The following is an 11362-nucleotide window of genomic DNA, read 5'->3' as shown; positions in this document are numbered from 1 at the left end:
TTCATTTTATGTGGAGACTAAAACAAAAAACGAAAAATCAAAATCGACTTCCGTTTTATCGTTTTTCGTTTTATGTGCAAACTAAAAGAAAAATGAAAAAATGAAAATCGACTTCCGTTTTATCGTTTTTTGTTTTAAGTACAAACTAAAACAAAATGTAGGTGTATGTAGGTATATGTAAGGGGTCATGGGATAGGTGGTCGAGGGGTAGACTGGGGTCATCTATATGGGGGGAGGGGGTCGGGAAAGGTGTCCGTATGGCTAAACGTTCAGGTTGATATAAGCTGTGATTGCTCAGCCGTTTTAAGCATTGACTATCCGTGTATGTCAACGTTTTGGTGGGAATTTTGAAGAAGAATGACAATCGAGAGTCCCGGTGTCCGGCAGTATGTATCTCCGAAAACTCGTGGAAAAAAAAATAACAATTGACCCACTCTGTTTAGTCCTACTTGCAAACCTTGTGTGTGTCTGAGATTGCCAGACATCATCATTCTTCCGTACGTAGAACCATCCTTGTGTAAAATAAGAAAATGGTGTACAAACATATAAGCGAGGCTACGATGACTTTTTCGCCGTTTGCAAGTCGTTTTATATCCAGGGAGGCTATTTACCTAAAAAAAATAAGCAGTTCGGTCTTTAAAATTGTTCCTATTTCTTCGTTGGCGAAGGAAGCGACTGTCATCGTGTTTGAGATATAAACCGGCAAGACTTTATTTCACAGTCGATAAGTAATGATGTCGTGACGCCACTTGCTACATAATGAACTTTGTCAAGCTATTCACTGTGCCCTCAGCAACCATTCGATAGCTACTGCCCACACTCGGTTGCCCGGCATGCTTTGCCGTATTTTTGAGTAGTTTTGAGTCGTGTAACAAAGGAAGTTTCTTACCTCCCTCCCCCCCCCCAGCTGATGTAGGTATATGTAAGGGGTCATGGGGTAGATTGTCGCAGAGTAGAGTAGGATCTATTTAAATGGGGGTCGGGGGGTTGTGAAAGGTGTCCGTATTGCTGAACGTGCATGTTGATGTTAGTTGTGATTGTTCAGCAGTTTTAAGCATTGACTATATTCTCTTTTTGTAAGTCATCATTTGGGTGGGAATTTCGAATAAGAATGGCTGTAGAAAGTCTAGATGTCGATAAGTATCTCCGAAAACTTGTTCAAAATGATAAGGAAAGCTACAAGAAAGAGAGCATAATTATACGACAGGCCTATCCTGGAGTGGATGGATTTTCTAAGAGAAGCGTCAGACGATCTTACGTGCAACAAAACATTCATGTTCGGGATCAAGGCTTATACCCATTTCCACTCTATGTAGCAAGTCTTGCCGGATTATATCTCAAACACGATGACAGTCGCTTCCTTCTCTAACGAAGAAATAGGAACAATTTTAAAGACCGAACTGCTTATTTTTTTTTAGGCAGATAGCCTCCCTGGATATAAAACGACTTGCAAACGGTGTAAAAGTCATCGTAGCCTCGCTTATATGTTTGAACACCATTTTCTTATTTTACACAAGGATGGTTCTACGTACGGAAGAATGATGATGTCTGGCAATCTCAGACACACACAAGGTTTGCAAGTAGGACTAAACAGAGTGGGTCAATTGTTATTTTTTTTCCACGAGTTTTCGGAGATACATACTGCCGGACACCGGGACTCTCGATTGTCATTCTTCTTCAAAATTCCCACCAAAACGTTGACATACACGGATAGTCAATGCTTAAAACGGCTGAGCAATCACAGCTTATATCAACCTGAACGTTTAGCCATACGGACACCTTTCCCGACCCCCTCCCCCCATATAGATGACCCTAGTCTACCCCTCGACCACCTACCCCATGACCCCTTACATATACCTACATACACCTACATTTTGTTTTAGTTTGTACTTAAAACAAAAAACGATAAAACGGAAGTCGATTTTGATTTTTTCGTTTTTTGTTTTAGTCTGTGCATAAAACGAAAAACGATAAAACGGAAGTTGATTTTCATTTTTCAATTTTTCTTTTAGTTTGCACCTAAAACGAAAAACGATAAAACAGAAGTCGATTTTCATTTTTTCGTTTTTTGTTTTAGTCTGCACATAAAACGAAAAACGATAAAACGGAAGTTGATTTTCATTTTTCCATTTTTCTTTTAGTTTGCACATAAAACGAAAAACGATAAAACGGAAGTTGATTTTCATTTTTCGTTTTTTGTTTTAGTTTGCGCATAAAACGAAAAACGATAAAACGGAAGTTGATTTTCATTTTTCGTTTTTTGTTTTAGTTTGCGCATAAAACGAAAAACGATAAAACGGAAGTTGATTTTCATTTTTCGTTTTTTGTTTTCGTTTGCGCATAAAACGAAAAACGATAAAACGGAAGTCGATTTTCAATTTTCGTTTTTTTGTTTTTGTTTTCACATAAAACGAAAAACGATAAAACGGAAGTTGATTTTCATTTTTGTTTTTTTGTTTTAGTTCCAATTTGCACATTAAGCGAAAAACGATAAAACGGAACTTCATTTTTTGGTTTTGGTTTTTCATTGTAATTTACAAATAAAGAAACGATTGGTTTTTAAAAATTGGTGATTTTTTGGAGGTTTTTAAGTTTTTCTTATGTACATTACCTTGGTTACGTGGCTATAATTTCAAATATAATAAAACGACGCGTTTTAGGTAAAATCAGGTCGTTTATTGGTAGAAGTGTAAATGAAAAGAACTAAAAATGTGAGTGTGGATTAGCTTTATCTGTTGTTGAATACAGAATAAAAAAATAAAATATTGAATGGACGGACTGTGCACGGACGGGTCCGTGCACAGTTCGTCCATTCAATGTTTTATTTTTTTATTCTGTATTCAACAACAAATAAAGCTAATCTACACTCGCATTTTTAGTTCTTTTCATTTACACCTCTACCAATGCACGACCTGGTTTTACCTAAAACACGTCGTTTTATTATATTTGAAAGTATAACCACGTAACCGAACTAATGTATATAAGAAAAACTTAAAAACCTCCAAAAAATCACCAATTTTTAAAAACCAATCGTTTCTTTATTTGTTAATTACAATGAAAAACCAAAACCAAAAAATGAAGTTCCGTTTTATAGTTTTTCGCTTAACGCGCAAATTGAAACAAAAACAAAAAAACAAAAATGAAAATCAACTTCCATTTTATCGTTTTTCGTTTTATGCGCAAACTAAAACAAAAAAACGAAAAATGAAAATCAACTTCCGTTTCATCGTTTTTCGTTTTATGCGCAAACTAAAACAAAAAACGGAAAATGAAAATCAACTTCCGTTTTATCGTTTTTCGTTTTATGCGCAAACTAAAACAAAAAACGAAAAATGAAAATCAACTTCCGTTTCATCGTTTTTCGTTTTATGCGCAAACTAAAACAAAAAACCAAAAATGAAAATCAACTTCCGTTTTATCGTTTTTCGTTTTACGTGCGAGCTAATACAAAAAAGGAAAAATCAAAATCAACTTCCGTTTTATCGTTTTTCGTTTTACGTGAAAACTAATTCAAAAAACGAAAAATCAAAATCAGCTTCCGTTTTATCGTTTTTTGGTTTATGTGACAAAAGGAAATTGAAAAACGATAATCGTTTCCATGCATTTTCCCGTTTTTTGATTTTTTGCGCGGGCTAGTTCACACAGCGGTCAAACGCAAAAATTGACGTCACGTCCGGTTTTCGCCGCCTCGAACTTTTGACTCGAAAGTGGGCAAACTTTTGCAAGAAATTGTTAAAGAAATAGTACGGTGAAAGAACAGTTCAAGCTGGGACACTCAGTGGAGATGAATTATCAAATTTCCAATCCATAAGCGGCGTATAAACCTTAACTTTCCAGGGACGGCGTTAACTTTTGGCTTTAAAGCAAAAGTTTACGGAAAATTTAAGACTTTGTATGGAAAATTTTGGCGGCAATTACACATGAACTGCGCACGCGCGCTGCGTTTGACCGCTGTGTGGGGCTAGTTGTAGTTCTGCTTCAGGATCCTGCTCCTTGTGGCTGGTCAGCAGTCTCAAAAGGCGAGTATGCGCATGTTCTTTGGTCTTTTGGGCGGGAAATGTAAAAACAAGATGGCGTTAGCAAGTCTCAACGCAACTGAGTATATACGAGAACTTGTGGAAGAACGAAGGAAAACCCACAAAGAAGTGAGTGTCATTCTGAAACAGACTTTTTCTGGAGTTGCAGGTTTATCTGAACGAAGTGTACGAAGATTCTGTGCAGAACAAAACATTCATGTTCGTGATCGAAGCTTGTCTACAGCAGATCTTGATACCGTTGTCTCGTCTGCCGTCGCTGAGGTTAGTATCGATCTGTTTCACAGTCTCTGACATTGTTTTGTTGAGTTAAGAATCTCACTTGAGATAAGCATCCTGAAGGAAGGAACATAACATATGGAGCCTTTCAGCTTCAACTGTACCTCGCTAGCAGCGAAAAAATTCAGTTGCGAGTATGGCAGTGAACTGTACACTGTAAGTGTAATCCATTTTATTTTGCTGAAGTGGTTACCGGGCTCGTCAAACCTCTGTATAGTTTTATTTTCAATAATCAGTGTGTATAATTTTTTAATGCCAGGTTGGTTCTACATATGGAAGGAAAATGATGACAGGCCATCTCAGGCATTCACGAGGCCTGAGAGTAGGAGTAAACCGAGTTGGTCAATCACTGAGGCGAGTCAACCCCCAGTACCATCGCGAACGACAAACATCAACGTCCCGCCATTTCAATCCAATCCCTTACTATGCGGAATATTTCGGCCATAAACTTCATTTAGACCAAAATGAAAAACTTGTTCGCTATGGTGTGACAGAGGTCATTGCAGTTGATGGCTATAGCTCATCCATTACCGCTAAGTCAGTCATGGCTCTGAAAAACAACATTGTCATTTACAAGGATGTGTTTAGGTAAGGCCCATATTCTAAAATTACAATGATATAATTTGAACTTCTGATGTCAATATGCATGCGAAAATAACTGACGCGTAACGTCACCATGAAGTGAGTTCGCAACAGAAAGAACATGGCATACACTTTGTCTTTTCTTTCAGAGAGACTTTACTACGTTACGGTCTTTGGGATCAAGTGAGAGTGGATCATGGCAAAGAGTTTTATTTGGTGTTGTTTGTACAGAATATGCTGAAAAGTTATCGAAACAACACTCTACGGCAACCCTATTTACAGACACAGTCAAGGCAGGTAAGTCCGTTTTGTATTAAAAAAATCGAGCACAAAAAATCCTCTTACCAATTTTCTTAAAGGTTGTGGCGTTAACCAACATCTTTCATTGAACACAATTTTTTTAATACATAGAATCATGCAGTGGAACGACTCTGGGTAGAAATGAACTGCCGCACTAACTACCCAGTGAAGCGGGCACTTGTACAAATGGAGAATAATGGTGTTATCGACATGGAGGACGAGGTGACCAAATACTGCGTTTCCTGGGTCACAAGAAAAGTAGTGGCGGTGGGGCTAAATTACGCTGTAAATTCTTGGAATTGTCATCCTATTCCAGGTAAACAAACTTCAAAATTTTACAATGAAATTTTTTCGAGGGTAATGCTTCAACCATCGGCTGAACCTCTTAATTTTTTGGCCCATTACTCTGACAATTGAGTGTAGATGCTTACAAAGGTATGCCTCCTAAATATATACTGTTGTACACTTTTCAAGCGGTACAGTGCAACCTCAGTTCAGTTAAATAAGCCCGACAGAATATTCTCCTAGAATCTCAAAAACGTGATTGAGGTTATATCTGATTAAAACGCATTTAATCATACAGGCAAAGGAGTCCCGCTGGAAAAACGTTGCACTAACAACAGGGCTGTTGGTATGAACCCAACTATTGTACCGACAAGTCAAGCAGTTGTTCAGATGTACCAAGGAACCTTGACTACAGAGCGATCCTTTGGAATAGATCCCCTGGAACAACAGCCGGCAAAGAAAGATGCCAGAGAAGCGGAGCTTATTAAGCATTTTCCCCCTTTTGATGTAATCTACCAGGCAATTGCTAACGGAAATTATGAATATTTTAGCAATGCAATTTTGTATTACATAGAGCTAACAAAGTTCCTTTCTCGTCGCTGACTTTATTCAACGCAAACGTAACAGAACATCACATTTCAGTGTGGTGTCTTTAGACCTTGGTCTCCTATGTTAGTTTCTTATTAGCCTGTTGAAGGCTCTCGATTTGTGGGGGAAGAGCGAAAACGCGGGGCGAGCTCCCGCTCGTCTTTTTCCGCGCTCGCTCGCTTTTGTCGCTTTCACCCACAAACCGAGAGCCTGAAACAGGCTAGTTTATTATGTGTTGTAATTTCTAAAATTACTTTGAAATTCAAGCAATGTCACATTTTAAAGCAGCGGCGGAACATTTATCTAAATGACGCGGCATATTTTTCAAGCGTCTTTAAAACGATTTTTATTGATCTTTATGAAAATAGGTAAAGAACTGTTTTTCTGTATCTTGTATCATTGAGGGAACAGTAACATTGCTTTAATATAAGGCCTAACAACGATTCACTCTGTAAGTATAATATAGAACTGAACAAAGTAACCGTTTTGCTCTAATAAGTCTTACAGGAGCACGGTTTACTTTACTTTATAATAAATCAAACAGCAACGTGGTTTGCTCTATAACATTAAAATATAACAAGAACATGACATGGTTATACATTAGCTTAGGCTGGGCAGGCTACGGAATATCTCGCTCATCTGCTTTTCCGGAATTTAGTTGTTATTCAGTTTTATTCGCATAAAAAGACGTTTTTGCGGCACTTTGACACTGAGTAAGGAACTTTAAGTTCAATTTTACGTCTCGTATTTATTCTCTTCCCTAACTGCAGCCGTTTTATTGTTTTCCCCGTGTCTTACTCGTATAAATCATATACCAAGCCATTTCCGTGAACGTTGACAATAATTTCCTATGACCAACTACAATTGTTTTTTTTTTTTAGAAAAAAGAAACCATCCAACAATTCTAACTCAACAATAGTTTTTCTTGCAAAAGTGAAGTTTAAATCACTTGTTGACATTTGTTTTTTTACCTTGAACAAAACAAGAAAAAGATGCCAAAGTAGGAAGGCTGTAAGAGTTAGTTTTGGATAAGGTTAACAAGGGTTTCGAAGCCACGTGCCCGTTTCCTCTTAGTACGGCCTTCTTCGTCTCTGCAATGAGGACATGCTGTGCTGTTCGCGTACCACTCGTCAGCACATTCGGTGCATGCAACCAGACGATCGCAACAGCCAGCGTAAACAATACCTTGGGGGCTCATGACATTCAGGCAGATGGTGCACTTAAAAGTGGCCGTCAAGGCGCTATCCAGGTCATGTAATCTTTTACAGCACCCAGAGCCCTGGTTTCTTTGCATAGCCTCCTCTATTTCGTCTAGCTTCTCTAGGATGAGATTTGTATTTGTATACTCTGCTAGTGATGATGGTCTATCGGCAGAATGGCCCCTTTTTTTCCCTTGCCGACTCGCCGCCTTCGCCTTCTTCAATTTAATTCTTTCAAACTCCACTTCGCGGCAAGCATAGATTTTCATGGCGCCTTTGCCCCAAAATTCGGATCCTGGATTAACAAAGAAATAGACAAACGACAAGTACATCAGTACAGCAAATCTCAATAGCCTCTTTCAACTTCAAAATAACAATCTCAGAGCACAAAAAAATTCTCGCTTGTAGCCAACCGTGATTGGTTCCCAATCTCGAACAATTTTGGGGGGTTACATATCTGTTATCTACCCCACCACGCAGACATGAATACCGTAAATGATCGAGTAAGCGCCGCGGCGCTAATTTGAATATTTACAAAGGGACTGTAAAAGCGTATTTATGACATCTCTTGTGTTTGAACAGCAAAACTTTCATGAAGACAAAGAGAGTGAGAAAATGTGTTTATGTTACCCCGTTTAATTTATGTCTTCGAAATAATTTTATATTAAATTGTCCATACCTAGAACGCACCTCACTTGATTCTCTCTATTTACCCTCAGTGTTTTACCGGTATTTGAGATAAGCAGCGCAGTTTAAACACGAAAAATACAATAAGCGCCGCGGCGTTTAATCGACCATTTACGGAAGTCTCTATTTCTTATCAAGTTGATTTCCCACACTATCAGCCCGTGCCTTACAACCTCTCTCACCCTACATCCTCCCTCACTTCATTAAGGCCTATGGATATATAGAGCCCAAGGTATTGAACTCTTATTTTATTTACGGCTTTTACGTCAACAAAAGTGTTAGATTCTTACCACGAGTGCTTGGGTTGTCCAAAATCTCAAACCCACTGTTGTCCATAATGATCAAATCTTCTTCAAGATTTAAGTATTCCTTTGTCATCCTTGCAACCTCTGGTATATTGCACTCTTCTGGTCTTAGTTTTAAATAGGCAGTGGCCATTGGTATTGGGTTGTAATTTTCAGCGTCAAATTCTGCCAAAAAAATTTTCTTTCTAATCTCTGAGGATTTTGTTTTCAGAGACATGGCATTTCGCGGCACAGCGGGACTCCTCATGGACGTCGCATCTTGCGTATGAGTGAAGGTAGGGCCACTGGTGCTTGTACTTGGTGCAGATATCCCCAAATCTTGTGGTGATGGGAGATGACCGTTGACTCCTGCTGCTTCAGCTGCACCCTTAACTTCAAGTGACGTTCTTTCGCGCCATAGTGTAGTTTCGAAGTTTCCAATAGAATTTGGAAAACGAGCGACTCTGGTAAAATCGTCTTGCAGATAAAGACTGTTTCTTTCCACCTGCAAAATATAAAATGAATTATACATTTTTGTGTTTTTACGAAACATTTGCAAAATACACGATGATTCCAGCCAGTAAGTGTGCCAACGAAAGCCACTTTCCCGCGCGTGCACCACCTTAACAACTGACTTTAACGTGAATTTAATTTCTTTGCAAGTTGTGAGCGCGTCGTTTTTTTTTTGTCCCATAAATTTTAAAACCTAGGCCACTGCAACAGTTTGTTGTAGTTCGCTCTCATGTTTCACGCTCGTGGAGCGCGTTTTGAGCGTGCCTAATATACACATTCAACATGTAGTCGATGAAAACCTTAAACGCTCTGCACAGAATCGAATAGAACGGACATTTGTTAAAAATAAGTTTTGGTGAGATTCACTTGAATACTCCAATTTTCTCTTAACAGCTAAGTAATTTGCGAGAAAATTTCTGTAAAAAAAGAAACCTTGAAACAATCTCAGGCGTAATTTAAAAAGCGAATTCCTTTCAGCCTTGAAATGCCCGCCGACGGAGAAAGACAACATTAATGCATTATCTCCTGTTTTTCATTATTTTGGTGCGTCAACTGTATAACCGGGTATACCAGGTTATGCCTTAACTTGTTTTGTTTTTCTCTCAGGGTTACCGTAAATAATCCATTCAGCGCCACGGCGTTTATTTCGATTTCCCTTTAAAGGTGCGGCACTTATTCGAGAATGGCGCCTGTTTGACGCTGAGGAAATATAGAGAGAATAAACTAAGGCGTGTCTAAGTATGCACAATTTTAGCATGGAAAAGTAATTGTATAAACTTTCCTCCTTGTTTTCCAGTGCTCGCTTTCATGCCTTTTACTCGAAAACCAGTTTTCGATTTCACTTTGTAATTAATATTTGAGACAGAAATATTCAAAGTAATTGTTTTCTCAATCTTGGTAAATTTTTCCACGATTTGTTTTCATAAAATTGAAAGTACTTGAAAAATTAGCTAGCTGAGGATAAATTTGGTGTTCTTCAGGGTTTTTTTTTCCTGAGGCGCGAAGTGTGGTCTAAGCCAAAAGCAATTTAGAAGGTTTATTTTCTTTTAGAATAGTCGACCAGACGTATGGTTGCCTAGCACGTGAAAAAAATCTTCCCTCGAAGAATTTCGAAACTTGTTGGACAAACAATGAAGCACTAAATTGGGTTTTAAGCGGCGGTACCCCGTTGTCACAAAAATTCATTGGAATTATATATTTACAAATAACTTCTTTTCCTCGTGGTTAAACCATGGTTTGTGGTTTCTTAACGGTGCTTTTTTTATCGTGAGAATTGTTTAAGAATTGCTAAAGAATAACTTTATAACCCATTTTAGTGCAATACCCTTGTCACTCATCAAATGTACATGAATAAAAAAATTTTCATCATTCCAAAAATCATGCAGCCAAATTAACAAATTGCTTGTTAAAACAATTAGGGAAAGTGAAAAAGGTCTTTATATTTGACGCAACAAATTTCATAACGCTTTAGTTTAAGCGAAGGCCAGTCGGCTAGCGATCCAGATGTCAACGTGAAGTTGTCATCTAATTACACATCAACGCCTCCCTCCCGTGTTTGAGAATTCGGTCTGAGAAATTTCCCGCTTTGAGTAATTCTAAAAATAATCTGAGACACAGCGACAAAACAAAAAATGTTTTACTTTTTACAAATGGATGTACATTGCCACTGGATATTTTTCAGGTGCTCGGTTGCAGAGTCACGGAGTATATATTTTTACCTCAGCCCCACTTACGACGCAAAAAGCGAACAAAAAAGTCTTGAAAGCGGCGGATCTTTTGAGCTATAATTGTGCCGTCAATTCCAGGCGATATTATGTTCATTATAAATATCATTATATCATTGCCACTTTGATTTCCAATCAAGTAATTAACTGACACTTACCCTAAACACAGCTGAAATGCGCTCGGCCGTCAAATCTTCCTCGCTGAAGTTTATACGTTGTGTTCCTCGCCAAAGGACAAAAGTTCTGTCATCCATGCCCGCGGTTGACTCTGATGGCGAGCTCCTTAGAATTATATGATGATGATCTAAATACAAACAAGATAGTTAGCAAAACAGCAATGTACTCTACGTCTGCGTCGACAATTTTAGTGCATAAAGGAATACAAAGTTTGAAATTGCAAACTAACCGAAACTTGGGTGAACGTCGTCTTCCACGAGGTGAGTACACTCGAAGCTTTGCAGTGCTCTACAAACGCATATTCAGCCAATCAGCAGCCGCGTCTTAACCGAAAGCTCAATATAAGTGAGCGTATTACTGGTCAGAAATTCCCGCTAAAATTACAAATCAGTATAATGTAATACAGATAGGAACAGGAAAAAAATAAGGTAAAGTGCTTCCCGTCTGGCGGTAGCAATATATTTTTTACTTTCGTCTGAAAAGTCGTTAATATCTGTGGGGCTTGATGCCTCTCTCTACCAGGTGAATAAATTGATACAGGCGAAATGATGCTGGGGTGAGATACCCGACGATGGACTAGCATCCCATTTTTGAGGGAGAGCAGAAATATTCCGCAGCCGCTTATGCTACAAAAACCTAGATAAGCTCTGGAAGTATAGACCACATGGCTCGAGGTTTCTCTTTTATTTCATATCATTTAAGGCAAAAAC

The 11362-nt window shown here is 38.4% G+C and overlaps 2 protein-coding genes across 2 annotated transcripts; one reads left to right on the top strand and one right to left on the bottom strand.

Annotated features, from left to right (window-relative positions):
* Positions 1–3966: 3966 nt before the first annotated feature.
* LOC144632161 (uncharacterized) lies at positions 3967–6100 on the top strand. The gene is made up of 5 exons (XM_078490759.1): positions 3967–4298; positions 4573–4901; positions 5045–5192; positions 5307–5511; positions 5779–6100. Exons 1-5 carry the CDS (start codon positions 4026–4028, stop codon positions 6081–6083), a joined length of 1260 nt encoding a protein of 419 aa, XP_078346885.1. The 5' UTR covers positions 3967–4025; the 3' UTR covers positions 6084–6100.
* A 957-nt stretch (positions 6101–7057) lies between these two features.
* LOC144632162 (uncharacterized) lies at positions 7058–10754 on the bottom strand. The gene is made up of 3 exons (XM_078490760.1): positions 10634–10754; positions 8245–8743; positions 7058–7562 (listed from the first exon to the last, which is right to left on the bottom strand). The coding sequence occupies exons 1-3, from the start codon at positions 10727–10729 to the stop codon at positions 7087–7089; spliced, it is 1071 nt and encodes a 356-aa protein (XP_078346886.1). The 5' UTR covers positions 10730–10754; the 3' UTR covers positions 7058–7086.
* Positions 10755–11362: the final 608 nt, after the last annotated feature.

The sequence above is a fragment of the Oculina patagonica genome, chromosome 12 (assembly GCF_052425735.1).
Source record: "Oculina patagonica isolate OP01 chromosome 12, crgOcupat, whole genome shotgun sequence".
Lineage (NCBI taxonomy): Eukaryota > Metazoa > Cnidaria > Anthozoa > Scleractinia > Oculinidae > Oculina > Oculina patagonica.
This window is presented reverse-complemented; position numbering and strand designations above follow the sequence as displayed.

Coding starts and splice junctions, on each gene's coding strand:
- LOC144632162 (XM_078490760.1), bottom strand. CDS start 10,729: ATGGATGACAGAACTTTTGTCCTTTGGCGAGGAACACAACGTATAAAC. Junction 8,744..10,633: donor GCATTTCAGCTGTGTTTAGG/GTAAGTGTCAGT, acceptor TATATTTTGCAG/GTGGAAAGAAACAGTCTTTA. Junction 7,563..8,244: donor GGACAACCCAAGCACTCGTG/GTAAGAATCTAA, acceptor TTGTTAATCCAG/GATCCGAATTTTGGGGCAAA.
- LOC144632161 (XM_078490759.1), top strand. CDS start 4,026: ATGCGCATGTTCTTTGGTCTTTTGGGCGGGAAATGTAAAAACAAGATG. Junction 4,902..5,044: donor ATTTACAAGGATGTGTTTAG/GTAAGGCCCATA, acceptor CTTTTCTTTCAG/AGAGACTTTACTACGTTACG. Junction 5,512..5,778: donor GAATTGTCATCCTATTCCAG/GTAAACAAACTT, acceptor TTAATCATACAG/GCAAAGGAGTCCCGCTGGAA.